The sequence below is a fragment of the Psittacula echo genome (assembly GCF_963264785.1).
Source record: "Psittacula echo genome assembly, chromosome: Z".
Lineage (NCBI taxonomy): Eukaryota > Metazoa > Chordata > Aves > Psittaciformes > Psittacidae > Psittacula > Psittacula echo.
Window position 1 is genome coordinate 84,261,490 of NC_137742.1, and position 17,134 is coordinate 84,278,623.

At 53.8% G+C, this 17,134-nt stretch overlaps 2 protein-coding genes across 6 annotated transcripts; both read left to right on the forward strand.

Moving 5' to 3' along the window:
• Nucleotides 1-1,000: 1,000 nt before the first annotated feature.
• Nucleotides 1,001-6,702, forward strand: LOC308232410 (C-signal-like; the record flags this gene model as incomplete). The annotated part of the gene is made up of 6 exons (XM_080638599.1): nucleotides 1,001-1,238; nucleotides 1,728-1,779; nucleotides 4,810-5,000; nucleotides 5,387-5,545; nucleotides 5,789-5,899; nucleotides 6,589-6,702. The coding sequence occupies exons 1-6, from the start codon at nucleotides 1,095-1,097 to the stop codon at nucleotides 6,700-6,702; spliced, it is 771 nt and encodes a 256-aa protein (XP_080494725.1). The 5' UTR covers nucleotides 1,001-1,094.
• A 1,918-nt stretch (nucleotides 6,703-8,620) lies between these two features.
• Nucleotides 8,621-16,977, forward strand: ACD (ACD shelterin complex subunit and telomerase recruitment factor). Of its 5 annotated transcripts, none has more exons than XM_080638591.1 (14): nucleotides 8,621-8,786; nucleotides 9,470-9,599; nucleotides 10,786-10,910; nucleotides 11,544-11,634; nucleotides 11,814-11,893; nucleotides 12,038-12,082; nucleotides 12,991-13,025; nucleotides 13,392-13,555; nucleotides 13,741-13,828; nucleotides 13,939-14,019; nucleotides 14,443-14,541; nucleotides 14,746-15,452; nucleotides 15,823-15,896; nucleotides 16,094-16,977. In XM_080638591.1, exons 2-14 carry the CDS (start codon nucleotides 9,492-9,494, stop codon nucleotides 16,155-16,157), a joined length of 1,761 nt encoding a protein of 586 aa, XP_080494717.1. In that variant the 5' UTR covers nucleotides 8,621-8,786; nucleotides 9,470-9,491; the 3' UTR covers nucleotides 16,158-16,977. The 5 variants fall into 5 exon arrangements, with proteins under 5 accessions (XP_080494717.1, XP_080494718.1, XP_080494719.1 ...); XM_080638592.1 differs by having other exon boundaries at nucleotides 13,744-13,828; XM_080638593.1 differs by having other exon boundaries at nucleotides 11,814-11,875.
• The last annotated feature ends 157 nt before the right edge of the window (nucleotides 16,978-17,134 follow it).

Genomic DNA, 17,134 nt, shown 5'->3' on the forward strand with positions numbered 1-17,134 from the left:
GTGCAGATGATTACAGCCTCAGCAATGCCTGCTACAGTGGGTTTGTGTCTAACATCATCCAGATCCACACCCAGCATGCTTACCTCTCATGGGGGCTGCAGTCTGCCCACCAAGAGGGAAGGAAACATCACTGCTGCTTCCCCTCCATGCTCTGTGTCCCCTGAAAACACACCTTCCACGTGGGAGCCCCTTCATCATTGCCCAGCTGCTGGCCTGGGTATTTCTTTGGTGACTGCCAGATCTGGAACTGCTCAGATACTTGGGGAATAGTCAGCTCTATCCCCTCCACCAGGCTGAGGGAGGCTGGGCAACAGATGTGTCCCTTTGGGCACATCCAGGTGTGACAGCCCCCTCCCCACTACTTACTTCTTCTTATTTCCTTCCCCACCTTAAACTCAGGTTTCACCAATTCTTCTGTTTCAGCTGAGGCTTTTTACATGGTAGCTCTTAGTTTCTTTTGGCACCTTACCTCTGCCTCCTGAAAATCCATGCCCCCAAGCGCGTCTGTGCCACAGGAGCCTTGGCTTTGCAGGCACTTCTTGGGCTGAGGAGCATCCAGCATTGTCCTCCGGGAAGGAGAAAGGTGATGGCTGTGTGCTTGGAGTCCCTGCAGTGGGTGGTCAGGGCTGCAGGCAGCTGAGGATCTTCTCTTGGTGAAAGCATTGGCACCAGTTGAGCTTCCAGTGTCAGAAATGCTCTTCCTGTGCTTCCTAGGCTGGGCTTTGGACTAGCATCCCTGGCTTCAACCATCCCAAACTCACCCCTCAGACTGGAAGATCACTAGCCACAGTGATGTGGAACTGTTTTCTTATTCCTGGTGGTGTTTCCAAGTGCTTTTCCAAGCTTTTGGTAGAGGTGACAATTCTGCTATTGTTACAGCGCCTCTGGGAGCTGGGGCTTTAGCAGGGGAGGACTGGGTGACACAGGAGACATCCAGCCCTGTGTGCGGGGTTTTGCTGGCACCCTGGCTGTGCCTGGGGCACGCGAGGAAGTAGGGCTGGTTCTGGCATCGTCCCGGTCCCCATGAGCGCCCGGAGCCACACCCTGGGCTGTCCCCGGCTCCTCTCCCAGTCCCGCCGTGTGTCACCGCAGGGATGGCGGCGCTGGCTCGCAGCGTCCTGGTGACAGGCTCCAACCGCGGCATCGGGCTGGAGCTCGTGAGGCAGCTCGCCGCCAGCCCCCGGCCCCCGCAGCACATCTTCGCTACATGCCGTGACCCCGGCGGGCCACGAGGGAAGGTCAGTGGAGGTGTGGGACATGGGGATGGTCCCGAATGGGGCAGGCGATGGGAATGTGCGGTCCCTGCAGCCCTGCCAGCTTGCTGCCCTGGCTGGGTTAGTCTGGCAGTGGGGACAGGGCTGCTCTGGTGGGGTCTCATAACCCCCAACCCCTGACCTAGCTGGGTGGGATGAGGCTGGAGGAGCAGACATGGTGCTTATGTCCTCAGACATGGTGCCCATGTCCTCCTGGCCATGCTCATGGCCAACAGCCCCTTCTTCATACTGGGATCACCCAGGACAGGGGCAGCGCCTGAGCCCAGCAGTACACTTCTCCTCCTACCCACAGGGATGCCCTGACCCCTGCGAATAGCTCCACACACTTTTCTGACAAAAGCAAATCCACCATGGCCCAGCTCCAGCTGGGGTGACCAGGGAGCTGGGGTGGGAACAGGGCTGTGCTGCTGGTGACTTCTAACCTGCTCTCTTGCTCCATCATTTTGTTTCCAGGCTCTGCAAGACTTAGCTGCCCAGCACCCCATCATCAAACTGGTCCAGCTAGGTATGGAGCAATCCCCCTCCTTGCACCTAACGTTCCTTCTAGCCCTCTGCTTGCTTCAGGGATGGGTCTGGGGGCACCTTTGCCTTAACGCAGGCAGCCAGACAGCTCCAGCCCTGCTGATGGGAAGCCATCTGTGCACATCTGGGCAGGCTTCCCCCTTCAAACAGAGCTGTCCTCTGGCTGGAAGTGGTCAAACAGGCTTTAGTGGCAGGCAGAGGTGGGTCTGAACACCTCAGCTGAGCAAGATTCATGGGAAAGGTATGACCTGTATTCCCAAAGATGCTGAATACAGTGCCTGGGTTTTGGGCTGGGACATGTAGGTTCAACAAGTGAATCAAGGCAGGGCATACTGGATGGTTCCTAAACAGGAGGGTTGGTTTGGGGTCTTCTTGGAGGTGGCCATGGTTGGTATGCCATTCCTTGCAAGTAAAACAGGGAGAAAAGAAATCAACTAAAGGATGCATATGGGGAATTTGGTCCTGCCATGGTGGCAATATCCCAGGTTGATGCTCAGACCCACAAATATGCTCCAGTTTGGAGCCCAAAGTGGGGAGATGGTCTTTCATCCTTTCCCTATTCCTGTGGAGACAGGGCAGATTCAGTGGCCTTTGTCAGCAGCACTGGAGAGCAAATGGATGTGGACAGCATAGGGAACTGGGGGCAGAAAAAGGAGAGCAGCCAGGCCAGCATTTGGTGTTGCCGAAGTTGGAGTATTTGCAGGCAGGAAGCTCCCAGGGTGCTGGGCAGGGATGGGGGCTTGGGCACTGGGGTAAAACATGAGGAGATAAAGAGCATCAGGGTGAGGAATGTGTTTTCCTGCAGATGTGTCTTGAGTAAGCAGATAGCACTGTCTGACAGAGCAGGAGCTGCTCACAGCCCCTTTTACTATTAAACGGATTGTTGATGTATGATACCTTCTCTGTGATAAAAAATAGCATCTTGAATATTACCTGTGATGGGAAGAGCACATTTACTTTGCTCACCAAAGCATGGCCAACATAAAAGGGACATCACAAGGGGCTGACCACTAACTAAACCTTCACTAAAACACCAGACTACCAATCAAGTCCCCAAATAAGCTAAAAACCTATGAAAAAAAATCCAACAGCAACAAGTATTAAAAAAGAGAAGCTGCTTCAGGCTGTCTTTCTCCATCCTGAGGAAAAGTTGACTTCAAAGCAGTAACAGGAATGCACTTTTCAGAAAGGAAAGTTAAAAATTAAATCCAAGACGCCAAAAACCTGTCACTTCCTTTTGTTCTCTCTCTTCCTTTCTCACCCTTATCCTTGTATTTCTTCCAAGGAGACAAGAGTTTGTTCCTTCAGCAAATTTGGCTGGCCTATCACTAGAAGTGTGCTGAACCCACATTCCTGGCCCCTTGGAGCAGTGACTCAGCTAGTCCAAACAGCAGTTAATCATTCACCAAGGCAACTGAAAGATCCCTCACACATGGTGGAGTGATGGAGCCTTGAACTCCAATCATTATCCAAAGTCACTAATGAAACCCCTACCATATATCCTGCATCTGGCCATGCGCATCCTCTTGAATCCCAGCGCTCCATCCCCTCACATACAGCAGCCCCACAGGAGATTATCTCATCAAAATCCCCCCAGATGTTTTCATGACACCTCTGTGGGGGTCTGTGCTGAACAATGCAAGGTGGCAACAAGTCCCAGGATACTCAAATACTTGCTTACACCATAAGGACACCAACCTAGGTCAGAATCACAAGATCATAGGATCAACCAGGTTGGAAAAGACCTTTAAGATCTTCAGCTGTTCCCCTGCACTGCCAAGGCCACCACTGAACCATGGCACTAATGGCCTTGTCTACAAGGTTTGTGAACAGTTCCAGGGACGGTGACTCCACCACTGCCCTGGGCAGCCTGTTCCAATGCCTGAGCACCATTTGGGGAAGTACTTTTACCTAATAGCCAGTTCCCTCAAGCTTCCCCTGGCACAGCTTGAGGCCATTTCTTCTTGTCCTATCCCTTGTTCCTTTGGAGCAGAGACCAGCCACCTCCTGGCTCCATCCTGCCAGGCAGTTGTAGAGAGCAGTAAGGTCCCCCCTGAGCCTTCTCTTCTCCAGACTAAACCCCCCAGTTCCCACAGCCGCTACCCATCACACTTGGGCTCCAGGCCCTTTGCCAGCTTCGTTGCCCTTCTCTGGACCCGCTCCAGCACCTTGATGTCTGCCAGGAAAAACAGATCAATCTGTTGCTCATCAGTGTAACAAAACACTCCAAGAGGGGTGTATTCAGCCTTACAAACCTTTGCTAATTCAGTCTTGTATAAGCATAAGAGCAGAAATACAGTTCAGGGGCAAATCTGTTAAAAAAGAAAAAATCCATCTTTGTGATTGCCTCTCCAACCCCCAGCAGGCCCATCAGATTAGCATCTGCAAAACATTTGTGTGTGAAATGTGCATGGAAGCAAAAACACAATCCAGCATGCCTATGGTTCTAAAGGGCTTGGTGGTGTACTAGGGTTATTAAAAGGCAATATTTAAAGTTTAATGTTGGTCAGACCAGTCCATTTCAGACCCTGAAGATGTTTAGGTGACTCCTTTTAAATCAACAATGGCCACTTCAGTGGGGTGAGCACCTGGGAGGGGATGCACTTCCTAAAAAGAAAACCCAAAAGCTGACCACAAACTGAAAAAAATCAGAATCCCAGCCTGGATTTTGTTGGAAGACACCTTAAAGCTCATCCAGTTCCAACCCCCTGCCAGGACACCTTCCACTAGACCAGGTTGCTCCAAGCCCCGTCCAACCTGGCCTTGAACACTGCCAGGGATGGGGCAGCCACAGCTTCCCTGGTCAACCTGTGCCAGGGCCTCACCACCCTCACAGGGAAGAACTTCTGCCTAAGATCTCATCTCAATCTCCCCTCTGTCAGGTTAAAGCCATTCCCCCTTGTCCTGTCCCTACAGGCCCTTGTCCAAAGCCCCTCTCCAGGTTTCTTGTAGCCCCTTTAGGCACTGGAAGCTGAACCACTGGAGCTCTCCTCCACTTTGCTTTCTGCCCCAGCAGACACCGTGAACTTGCCCAGCATTCGTGGGGCCGTGCGGCCTGTGGGGTCTCATCTGAAGGACCAGGGCTTGAACCTGCCCATCAACAATGCGGGTCTCAGCTCACACGCCATGCTGCACTCCCTGGATTCCCAGGAGATGCTCTCTGTATTTGCCACCAATGCCATTGGGCCACTCCAGGTTGCCAAGGTACCTTTTGGGTTTCTCCTGCTTGGGGAGATGTTCTCCATGGCAAAGGTGGCCTCAGCTGGTGGGTTCTGGCTCCCCCAAATGAGTAGAACTGATGGGGCAAGACCAGGACCGTGGGACTCCTATACCCACCCAGAGGAGCAGGGAGGCAGCTCAGCCTATCCCCAGCGTCTCCAATGCTCCACTCCTCCCTCTCTGGAGCTCCTGCCTTCTCTTTCCTTGGGGAAGAGAAAGGCTTGAGCCTGGACCCTCCTTGGGGCATCCTCCCCCTCTCTTGTCCTTCTGCTGGGGGTGTCTCTCCCGTGGTCTCGCAACAGAGACCTCCAGGGCGCTCCTCAAGCTCGAGGCTTGTCCCGTGTTAACAGAGCATCCGTGTCTTTGGCAAGGAATTTCTGCCGCTCCTGGAGAAGGCAGCGAAGGGCTCGGGGCAGGAGGGGCTGAGCTGCAGCAGGGCTGCCATCATCAACGTCTCCACCAAGCTGGGCTCCATTGGGCTGTGCCTTGGTGTGCGCCAGGCCCCCATGTACCCATACCGTGCCAGCAAGGTGAGGAGCTGGGGACCATGCTGGGGATGCTCTGCATGCCCAGGGCACATGGAGGGGTCACACACCCCCTGCCTGGTTCTCCAAGTGTCAGCTTGGAGACCGAGACAGCAGGACCCAGAACTGAGCCTTTCAAGGGGGTTGTGCCCCAGGGCCAGGTCCCATTTCCCACCTTGTGGCTGAGAAAAGTCCCCCTTCCAGCCCACTCATACCCCAGGTCATGCTGGCTGGCACTGCCTCTTCCAGGCTGCCCAGAACATGGTGACAAGGTGCTTGGCTGCGGAGCTCCAGGACAAGGGGATCTTGTGCACAGCCATCCATCCTGGCTGGGTGAAGACAGACATGGGAACAGAGAAGGTACTGGGCTGTGCAGGGGAGGGTCAGCAAGACCCCTACTGTGCCTCCAACTCTCGGGAACTTTGGGATGTTGTGCGATGCTGTGAGATGTCAGGACCATCTCCTGGTGCAGACAGGCAGCAAGCTACAGTGTGCCAAGTGCACAGGATAACCAGCCTTGTCCCCCTAACCCAGCACAAAAAGCAGGGGGGTGGCAGTAAAGAAAATGCCCCCATGAGCACTATGGGTGCTGCTCCCCAGGCTCATTATAGAATCATAGGATGGTTTGGGTTGGAAGGGACCTTAAAGCTCATCCAGTTCCAACCCCCTGCCACGGACAGGGACACCTTCCACTAGACCAGGTTGCTCCAAGCCCCATCCAACCTGGCCTTGAACACTGCCAGGGATGGGGCAGCCACAGCTTCTCTGGGCAACCTGTGCCAGGGCCTCAGCACCCTCACAGGGAAGAACTTCTGCCTAAGATCTAACTTAAATCTCCCCTGTTTCAGTTTAAACCCATTCCCGCTTGTCCTATCACTACAGTCCCTAATGAAGAGTCCCTCTCCAGCATCGTTGCAGCCCCCTTCACATACTAGAAGACTGCTCTGAGGTCTCCATGCAGCTTCTCTAAAGGTCATCTCTGAAGGCTGGCTGCTTTCCATGCTGGTCATGGCCCATGGCGTTGATGCTGCACCTTGTCCCCTCTGCAGGCACCACTGACGGTGGAACACAGCGTGAGGGGCATCCTGAGCGTGCTGGCCAGCCTCTCGCAGGACACTTCTGGAGCCTTCCTCGAGTGGGAAGGGAACAGCCTGCCCTGGTGACAGGCAGACAACTGTTGCCTCTTGCCCATGCTGTAGCCTCCTGCTCGCCAGCTCACCCCTCTGCATGGTCACTCTGCTCACCCTCATGCCACTGAGATGGGAAGGGTGTGGGAAACAACTTCTCCTCCCTGCCCCACCCGACGCGTGGCCCTGCAGTCCCCCTGTGACCCTCACCTCTGTAAACACCGGGAGCTGATGCCTCTTTGTTTTTAATCTGCATCCCCATCCTCAACCTCCCCACCAACTGCCTGAGCACTGTGTGTCCGTCTGTCCTGCCTCTGACCAAAGCATCTCCCAACTGAGGGGAGAAGGCAGCTGGTTCCTGTGACCCACAGCCCCCTGGGGACCTCAGGCAGGGCACACACAACCCTGGGATGCCCCACAATTGGGTAGGGGGAAAAATAGCCCCATGGATGCTCTGAAGGTCTCTCTCCTCCTGGGGCAGGGGCTCTGCCCCAGCTCCGTTGCCAGACACAAGGGACAGCTGTGGGTTGGGTGCGCCATAGTGGGCACGGCCACATAGCAGGATAAGGATTTGGGCACGGCCACATAGCAGGATAAGGATTTGGGCACCTGGGAAGGGGCTGCCCCATAGAGCTGGCAGCGCACAGCAAAGCTGGTGGCGCTTGGCAGGGATTTATTGAGGATGTGGGGTGGGTGAGAGCAGCAGCACAGGGCCCTGCTGCCAGGATCCGGGCTGGTGTCTCACCAGGGAACAACATTCCCTTCCCAGTCCAGGAAGGTGCCGGTGTCCTTCTCAGACAGGGAGGAGAGCACCTTCAGCATCCCTTGCATGCTCTCATCCACTGTCATCAGGGGCTGTGGGGCAGAGGAGGAAAGGCAGCCCATGCCTGAGACTTGGCTAAGGCTGTCCTGGAGCAGGGGAAGTTGCTGCTCAAAAACAAAGGGAAAGTCACCAGTAGGGCACCGAGCAGGGAGTCCAGAGGATGGGGGCACCAGGCACCTGGGAGCAGGGCAGGGGGAGATGCCCCGGCAGTGATGGGACAGGCAGGGATGTCACGGTCAGGAGCTCAGGGCAGCAGCTCCCTCCCGTGGAGAATGAGCACAGGGGGTCTGGTGGACCAGCCATGGTGAAACACCTACAGTGCGTCTGGCAGAGCTCTCCATGTCGGTCTGCATCCATCCAGGGTGGATGGGTGAATTATTTCATGAATTATAACATGAGTGAATTATTTCACACCATCCTTCTACTTACCAGTTAGAGACAGAACCTCCCAAACATCTGCTAGCTTGGGATACTCCTTGTCTGCCCGTCCTCTCCTGCTTGCAATAAATTTTGCAGGAAGGTCACACTGTTCTAAATCTTTGCCAGCTATCAGAAGAATTACAGATATGGCTGTTTCAGCTAGTTGTGCGATTACTGGGGCGTCCAACTGTGCCAAAGGTGAAAAGTACACCGTGAGGAAGACTGCTTACTTCATCCCCAAGACCCCTGTCCACAATCACCGGAGAGCAGTGCGCAGGCACCAAGAGGAGACTTGTAAGTTCCTGCAGCTCGTTATAATATTCCCCGCCTATACGCGGGAATTATGAATACGTATGTGACAAATGCAATAGCGAAAGTATATAAACCTGTAACAAATGCTAATCAGTGCGCCTCTGGCTACGGTCATGCGCCCAGCGCTGTTGCTTTTGTTTTATTGACTTTGTCCCTCAATAAAGCCCTGTTATCTCGATTAGAGGAGTGAGCTCGTATTTCACATATGGGGATACGGATGGAACTGCGGATCTGTACGCGGACGAGGCTCACAACCCGAACGCACACATGAGTGCCGGTGCGAATGGCATTGCGAGGATGCCGGGCTGCGGAAGGGGAAGGGGCGGTGATCGAAGGCGCCCCGCCCCGTATCCCGGCGCCGCTTCCTGTTCCCGGATCGGGGGGGGGGGGGCTCGGCTTGTTGCGAAGTGCAATGGCGGCGGCGGCTGAAGTCGCGCTGAGGGCGCTGTGAGGCAGGGAGGGAACTCACCGACCCTGCCGGTGTCCGGCCTGCCCGTCCCCTCTGAATGGTTCTCCTCCAGCAAAGCGTGTCCCCTGCCCGCATTCGCAGTTAGGACAGTGACCGGTAAGTTCTGGACACAGGAAAATAACTACTGGTGGTGATATCAGCTGTACGGGGAGAGGTGGAAAATAAGCTGTCCTGACCTGGGCGGGAAGCTGGCAAAAGGCTATGAGTGGGCGCTGCAGGACCAGCGTGCCCACGGCAATACATCTTCCCCGTGATTTGGAGAACTCTTCAGGAACTCGCCTGCAAAGTTGACAAGCAGGTATTCTTTACTGCGACACCGGGAGACACGGGGGATAGCTCCTCCTAGCGTGTCTCATCCGAGCATCAACCAGGCTGTGATTATATTGTCCTTAAATATACATATTAATTAGATTACATACATTACATCATACTCCTAGAGAATCTCTCCCACATGCGCACTAAAATGTGGTTAGTGGGCTTTGGGACCCCTGGTGGTTATTTTTCATCACTTCATTTTAGGATAGTTGTCATATCAGTAACCACCAGGCAGTTCTGGCAAAGCTTATCAAAGCTAACAAAGCCTAAAGTCCTTGAAATTACTTATTTACAACCCCATTCTTCAGAATGGGTGTCCTTGCGGAGTAGCGGGAGGCTTGGGGCTGGATTGGAGCCATTTCTTGGGGTTGTGGCTGTATTTGAGGTGCAAAATCATTACTGGGATGATGGAGCTTTGCTGTGTCCTGCTCTGACGATTTGGTGCCGTTTCCCTTGTCTCTCAGGTTTGTGTACGAGAACAAGAATATGGCTTCTCCTAAAGTCTACACCCTGCAGCCTTGGGTCAACAACCTCCTGTTGAATTACGAACAGATGGATCTCAGTGAGAATCTCCTGGCTGGGCAGGTCCTGCGGGTGAGTACTGAGAGGGACTAAAGTGCTCCAACAGCATTTGAAATCCTAATTCCTGGAAGTGTTCAGTGGTTCCAGGTTTGGTGGCTGTTTGGGTGACCCTTCCTCCTAAAAGTCCCTCATTTTCAATTGGAGGAGCTTTGATTTGCCCATTTTTGGCAGCTTTCTCTAGCTTCTGCCCCTCTGGTAGGTATGACCTGCATTCAGTCTGTGGTCTCCAAGCTCATCTTTCCTCCTAGCCTTACACTCACAGTCTGCCTTGCCTTCCTCCTCCTCCTCCTTGCATCCCGTCCTTCCTTGTACCATGCCAATTGATGGGTGGCCCTGACAGTGAGTAACATGAAGTAGAAGCTCTTCCCTGTGAGGATGGTGAGGCCCTGGCACAGGTTGCCCAGAGAAGCCTTGACTGCCCCATCCCTGGCAATGTTCAAGGTCAGGTTGGATGGGGCTTGAAGCAAACAGCTCTAGTGGAGGGTGTCCCTGCCTGTGGCAGGAGTTGGAACTGGATGAACTTTAAGGTCCCTTCCAACCCAAACCAGTCTGGGATTGTACGATTCTATGATAGATTAGTCTTTTTAGTGTGGTGGGAAGCTATGAAAGAACATATGCACGCCATTTATAAATGAAGGTGACACCCTTATATGATGGTACGTGCCTTTTCACGTCTCCTCTTTGTGCATCATGTTCCAGTGTCACCAGTTAGGTGGACGATGTATGTGATGTCTGTGACCAAATTGTAGGCAGGTACCAGGAAAAGCCCATTGCTGGAGGGATTGGGACAGGCCAGGATTGATCCACAGCTCCCAGCCCATAGAACAGGCAGGTTTGAGACCTGGAGGAGCAGTTTAGTGCTTCCCTCAGGGGTTGTTTTGACTCAGCATGGACATGGTTTAATACAGGCTCAAGGTTGCTGCACCATTCAGAAGGGAACAGCTGTCGTGATACTACTGTTTACTGCTGCTCTCTGTCTCCCTGTGCTCTGCAGAAGAGCATGTGTCCGCAACCTGCCCAGACACTTTTTGCCTGGGTTCTTGCTGCTGGTTTGGGTAAAAAACACTTGGCTTCATAGTGGATGGTGACCTTCCTTCCTAAGACTCTAGACTTTCAGCCAGGCTTGTGTGCCCTGTCCTTGTTCCCAGGGAAGTATGTAAGTGAGCTTCTTTTTCTCCCTTCTTCAATCTCTTCATAGGTCTTGTGCGACTCAACTGTGCCAGGCCAACCTGAGGCTGTCCAAGATGCTGTCCTGCAGGTCTCAGATGGGTCCTACTACATCCGCGTGGTCATTGCAGCCGAAGCTCTGCAGTCAGAGAAAAAGTGGGTTCCACCATGCCTAGGCTGTGACTGGGACAGTGGTTCTCCACAGCTGCTAGTGGGGCTTATGCCTGGCCTTGTTTCAGGTTGTGTTAAGCTAAAGCAATCACAGGGTAGGAAGTCTGCATGAAAGAGCTGCCAAGGGAAGGAAGCCAGAAGACTGATGCTTGGTGCTCTGGTTTTGGCTGGCTGGGATGGGGAGGGGTTGATGGCAGAAGCTGCAATGCACATGTAGATGTGATTAGAAAGGACTAAAGAGCCTGTGGATTTTGTGAAAGGAAACAGAGCATTAACATGTGGGAGCTTGGGCTACTTCTTCAGCAGTTTCCCCAGTTGGACACCGCTAGACTCTGGGTTGCTGGTAGCAGAGCCAAGGATAAGCAGCAAGAATAAATTGCAGGAACCGGGAGCCCTTGGTCCTTGATGCTCATGCTGGGGTGTGTTCCAGCATAGAATCCTAGAATAGTCGGGGTTGGAAGGGACCTTCAAAGCCCATGTAGTGCAACCCCTATCTATTTGTCTCATCTGTGCCCTGGTGTGGTTGGTGTAACTGCTGGGGGAGCCCCTTGGTGTGTCTGGGTGATCCAGCTACATTCTTCATCTCTCCAAGATGTTCCTGCTCTGCTGTTTTTCTAGCACCCACATGCAAATCAGACTTTCCAGCCTCATTTGCAGAATTATCGTCTTGCAGAAGTACACAGTGTGTTTCCAGGAGGAAGCCAGGCTGGTGAGTGCTCTGATGAGTGGAAGCAACTTATTCCTGGCTTCTTGCATGCTTACGTGCTTTAAGCTGCTCCCAGGAGATGGAGGCAGATGCTGGGTAGCCTTCCTTCTCTCTCCTGAGCTGGAGCAGGAGGGAGCAGGGCTGGGACTGCAGGTGCCTCATGGGCTCTGTTTTCCCCTCAGGAGGACTGTGAGTTCTATCTCCGGGTCCAGAAGTTCATCGTGCTGCCCATAGAGAAGCTGAGGTTGGAGTCATCTGACGGGTACAGTTGGGAGCTGGGAGTCCTGTTGTGACCTGGTTGTGGTGGGGACTTTCTGCTCTTTGAAAGAGAAATTATCTCCATTGCAAGCTGTGAAGGAGATGGGGATTCAGAGGGAATTGGTAACCAGCTTCTCTCTTACTGCAGGAACAAGGAGCCCTCTGTGATGCAGAAGGTAAAGAAGCTCTGGCTGTAAGTATGGTCTTGCCACTGCTGGGGAGCATGTCCAGGTACCATGACGAGAGCATGGCTCTGGCTGAGGCTTTTGCAGCCTGGCAAGGGCAGGTTTAGTTTATGGCAGCTGCTAGACAGCCTAGTGCAGGATGTGACGGAGCCAAGTAGACCATGTGGAGGGCTCTCCATCCCCATCCTCTTCCTCTGAGCTGGGAAACCTGTAGGAAACTTGTTCCTTCCAGCCATGGGCCGCATGGCCATGTAGGTGAGCCCTACACAACTCAGTCTTCATGCTTGGAGACCCAACTCTGGAGATCCACAGAGGTCTCCATTGTAGAATCTTATAATCCTGAACTGGTTTGGGTTGGAAGAGACCTTAAAGGTCATCCAGTTCCAACCCCTGCCATGGGCAGGGACGCCTTCCACTGGAGCAGGTTGCTCCAAGCCCTGTCCAACCTGGCCTTGAACGCTGCCAGGGATGGGACAGCCACAGCTTCTCTGGGCAACCTGTGCCAGGGCCTCAGCACCCTCACAGGGAAGAACTTCCTTGTATCCAACCTGAATCTTTCCTATTTAAGTGTAAACCCATCACCCCTTGTCCTGTCACTACAGTCCCTCTCCACCATCCTTGTAGGCTCCATTTAGACACTGAAAGGCTGCAATGAGCTTTCCATGCAGCAGCTTTTCTCCAGGAACAAGTCTCAGTCTGTCTCCAGGAGCAAGGCTTCCTGATGGGTATTCCTGCAAAATCCTGGTGGGATTCCTGAGCAAAGACTGGTGGCCAGATCCAGCACCCAGTGGGCAATCCATTACTTCCACAAGCTGCTTCTCCGAAGCCAGGGTGCTTGAAATGTTAGAGCTTCAGAGGGCTGTTTGGCCTGCATGTGCTCAGCCCTAACCTGGTTTTGTCGTCTTTGTTATTGCAGGAGGAGTCTCGCTGAAAGTGACAGCCCCAGCTCAGGTAAAGGGTTATGGGGGGCATGTGATGTTCTGGGTGCCTGGTGGGGCTCTCTGCTTTGCTTACCTTGGTCCCTGTTAGACAAGGGTAGCACAAACCTGACCAGATCTCACAAGGCAAAGTTGCTAACCTTAAAGCAGGTCAAGATGGTGCTGACAGCTAAAGCAGTATGGGCCATTGCACACCTGCTGCTCTAGGACCTGCATAGAAAAAGGAGAGAGTTTATAGAAGCAAAGGAAATGCAGAATTTTGTGTTTCACCAGGTTTCAGTGCACACGGCAGTCATGTAGCAGAGTAAAAGCAGTTGCAAGGGACGCTTGCCTGAGTTAAGGTGTCTTCTCCACTGATGTTCATGTGTTCTTGTTCCAGAGTCATCCATCTCTCAGCTGATTGATGCCATAAGACAAAACCATCTGGAGGATTTGAAAGAAAGTGCTGAGGAGTGCCTGGATTTAGGAGTGCCCAAGATGATGCCAGCAACAGGGAAGGACGAGGTTCCTGTCACGCAGTGGGAGGCAGCGCGCAAGCAAGAGGCGAGTCTGGCTGCTCTGACACCTGAGGCAGCACTGTGACAGCTCGTGGTGCTCTGGAAGGATGGGAGGAGGGCAGAGCTGGAGGGTTGCTGAGCAGAGAGGTGGACTCAGCCGCCAGTTATGGGTGGGCACCTCTGTTCCAAGTGAGCTGCCCAGTGAGAACCATGCAGTGTGTCTCATTTCAGCAGGGCGAGGACACCTTCGTGGTCTCAGCCAATATCCTGGTGGTCCCTCCTGAAGAGGGGGCAGTTGCTTGTGATTCTTCCAGTGCAGGTCAGTGCAGTGGCTTCCTCTGCAGGGTACGTGGGAGGGCAGTTCAGTGGAGACATGACTCCCTTTCCTCCGGCTCTGGGATGTGACCATCAATGTCCCTTTCATTGCAGAGACAAGTGAAGCAACTCCCAGGGAGAGTGGCGATGGCAGGATGGGGCTGGCTGAGCTGAGTGTCATATCCCAACCCAGCTGTGAGCAGTGAGACCTCCCCATCCCATCCAGTCTCTTTGTAGTTTCCTCTGCAGTTGGCTCAGCCCATTTTCTCCTTGGATTGAGCAGAGGAGGTACTGGCATGGCCAGGTCTTTGACAGACCAGGATTCCCAGCCCTGCCTTGAGCAGGCAGGGAATGGTCCCATTCCTGCAGCCTCCTGAGCTGAGCAGCTCGGTTTGTTGTGCTGTGAACATGAGTGATTTTGTTCCTTTGATGCCATCACAGAGGACAAGTCTCCTGCCCAAGTGCAGGAGCTTGATTCATCACCAGGACAGGCTTGTGTCACCAAGCTTTGCTGCAGAAGGACCTGCAAGAGCTGGTGCACAGTTCTTTGTAGCCACTACAGGGCTGGGAGTGGGCCAATTTCTTTGCTAAAGTCAACCCCCAGCTTCATCATTGCAGCTGTCGCGTCAACGGCCTTGTCGGAGAGCCCGGAGGGATCCATGGACACCCCCTGGGACAGGCTCCCCCCAGTATGTTTGACCATCAGCTGTTCAGATGGTGAGTCCCCATGCTGCCCAGCCTACCCTGCTGGCCTGAGACAGCACATCTCCTGTCACTGGCTGACCATGTAGCTCATCCTGAATGCTGCCTTGCTTTCTCTGGCTAAAAAGTAGTGCTGTAGTGTTCCCATTGGCCTGTGCCTGCATCCTTGAGCTCCAGTGTTCTCCTGCCCAAGCTGACCATGCATTTACTCTTTACCAGAGAAGACATTTCCACAAGGCCCTCTATCGAAGACCAAGCAAGATGTGGCTGCTGACGGCAACACCCTGGACTCACTGGAGCTGTGTAGCCAGGAGTCCTCTGGGGGCAGGTCACCAGGAGTGCCAGTGCAGACCTCCTCTCCCCTGCTCGGCAGCTATTTCAATGCTAATCTGGTGGAGACCAGCACCACGCAGGCACCATCAGCCATGGAGGCAGCTTGTGATGCCCCCAGTGCTGCCCAAGGACCGCAGGTTTCAGGGAGCTCTAAGGCAACACCAACGCCTCCTTCTCCAGTTACTCCCATGTTGCCCAGCAGTCGGTTGCAAGCCCTGCCCAAAGGGATGCCTCACCACGAGCAGGCAGACTCCAGCGTCACTGCTTTCCCTCCAGATACATTGGAGCATGGTCTGGATTGTGTCAGGTTTCTGGGAGGAGGTGCTGTCGGTGCCAGGAGGAAGCTGCTGGAAGGAGATGGCCAAACACAGCTGGCCCACCATGAGCAGCAGCATCGCCGAGGTGCCCCTCGGGGCAAGAGGAGAGAGATGGGCAGTAGGCTGAAGCCTGTGAGCACACAGGGCGCTAAGAAGAGCAGAAAAGAGGAGACAGGGCTGCAGCACAGAAAGGAGCTCTCGGAGGAGGAGGAGGAGGAAGCAGCTGTAGTGAGTGGCCCCAGCTCCCAGGCAGAGCAGCGCAAAGCTCTGCAGCCGGTAAAGATGAGGTGGGGTTCCCTGGGGAGGAGGGAGCCTGGGGAGGTTCTCTGGGTCCCCCCTATTGCAGAGGTCCATCCCCAAAGGCCTTTCCTCACCTGGCTGTTGGGGATGGCAAGTTGAAGGCGGGTATTGCCAATACATGGTGGCCACAACCCTATGGAAGGAGGATGTGAGGCAGTGGGTGAGGATGTGATTGAGCCCAAGCTGGGTGGAATCCAACACTTGCTGGAGGATCTTCCAGCACTCTGGGTAAAGTAAGATTGGAAGAGCAGGAAACGATTAAGGGAGAGGCTCCAGGGTTTTCCTGGGTTCTGGGGCTGTGCTCTGGGCTTTGTGACCAGCCTCACCCTCCCCTTCACTCCTGCAGTACAAGAAGAAGCCACTCCAGTACAAATACGAGGCACCGAGCCCTGAGCTCTGTGAGCAGATAAAATCTATCAGGTCAGTAATGCACCTTGTGTGACCATCCCTTGTCCCCACAACGGTTGGTCCCATGGCATGCAGGCAGTGCCACTTACATCCCTGTGGGAGGTCCCCACATTCTGCGTTACCCTTGCTTGCTGGGCTGCCCCAGTGTATGGTGGCATGTCCTCAGCTGGGTCCCTTCTCACCCTGGCTCCCCTGCTGTGGTTTCACAGGATCTCAAAGGTGATGCTGAAGTGGGCTTGCTGGATCCTGATGGAGAAGGACGTGGATTCCTGAGCCCAGCCTGTCCTTCCTTTCTTCATTGGTTCAAGTTAAGGCTGCTAACTTGAAGAGCAATTGGAGGAAGGATGGAGGAACAGCAGGTCCCCTGTCCCCAAGGGGACCACTAAGTGGGTTGGCCTGACTGCAGAGACTCTGGCTGTAGAAGTTCTGGGTACATGACTTGTCAAAGGCCAGCACCCTCAGTGCTGAAGAAGGGGGGAAAGAATCCATTCAGGGGTGCTGACTCCCCTCTCCCACTTCACCGTCTCCATCCTTTCAGAACTCCCTGGCACAGCAGATGGGGACAAGTGGTGACACAGTGCCACCACAGCAGGGCTGTGTTAGTCAGCCCCACAACCTGCTTCGAAGGCAGTGAGGGAATTTGGATGTGTTATTGGTTGGCTTCCATAGGGTCCTGCACTGTTCATTACAAAAAATACCCCACAGGGTTATGCTGTAGAAATGAAAAATAAAAATTGTATCTTTTTTAAATACACAGCTCTTGTATTAAAAAAAAAAAAAAAAAAAAGGGAAAAAAAAAAAAACAAAAAACAAAAAAGAAGCATCTTTCTGCTTTGTCGTAAACATCCGTGTAAGGAATGCGTTTGGTCCAGAGCGGAGGTCAACACAGGAGAAAGCTGCTTGGGTGTTGGGATAATGCTGGTGCCATCGGGAGAGCTGTGGGGCTGGCACTGGGCTGCATGCTGGAATGCTGTGGCTCATGGTCCCGCTGATGGAAAGCTGTGTCTTGAGGGGCTGGTACCTGGTGGGGTGGGGGCTGTGGTGGTGAAAGGGCCCTGATATCCCGTGCTCAAGGTGGCGGCATCCTAAACCCACCAGCTACCCCTACAGTGGTAGAGGAGGCCATCTGCGTAGGTGATGTGCTCAGAGCATTCTGAGGGCTCTGGCACGGTCTCTAGGTGTCCCTGTCCTCATCGGTGATGTCCATCCCTGCAGCAGGAGGTGGGTGATGCCGTCGTCGTCCCGGTACG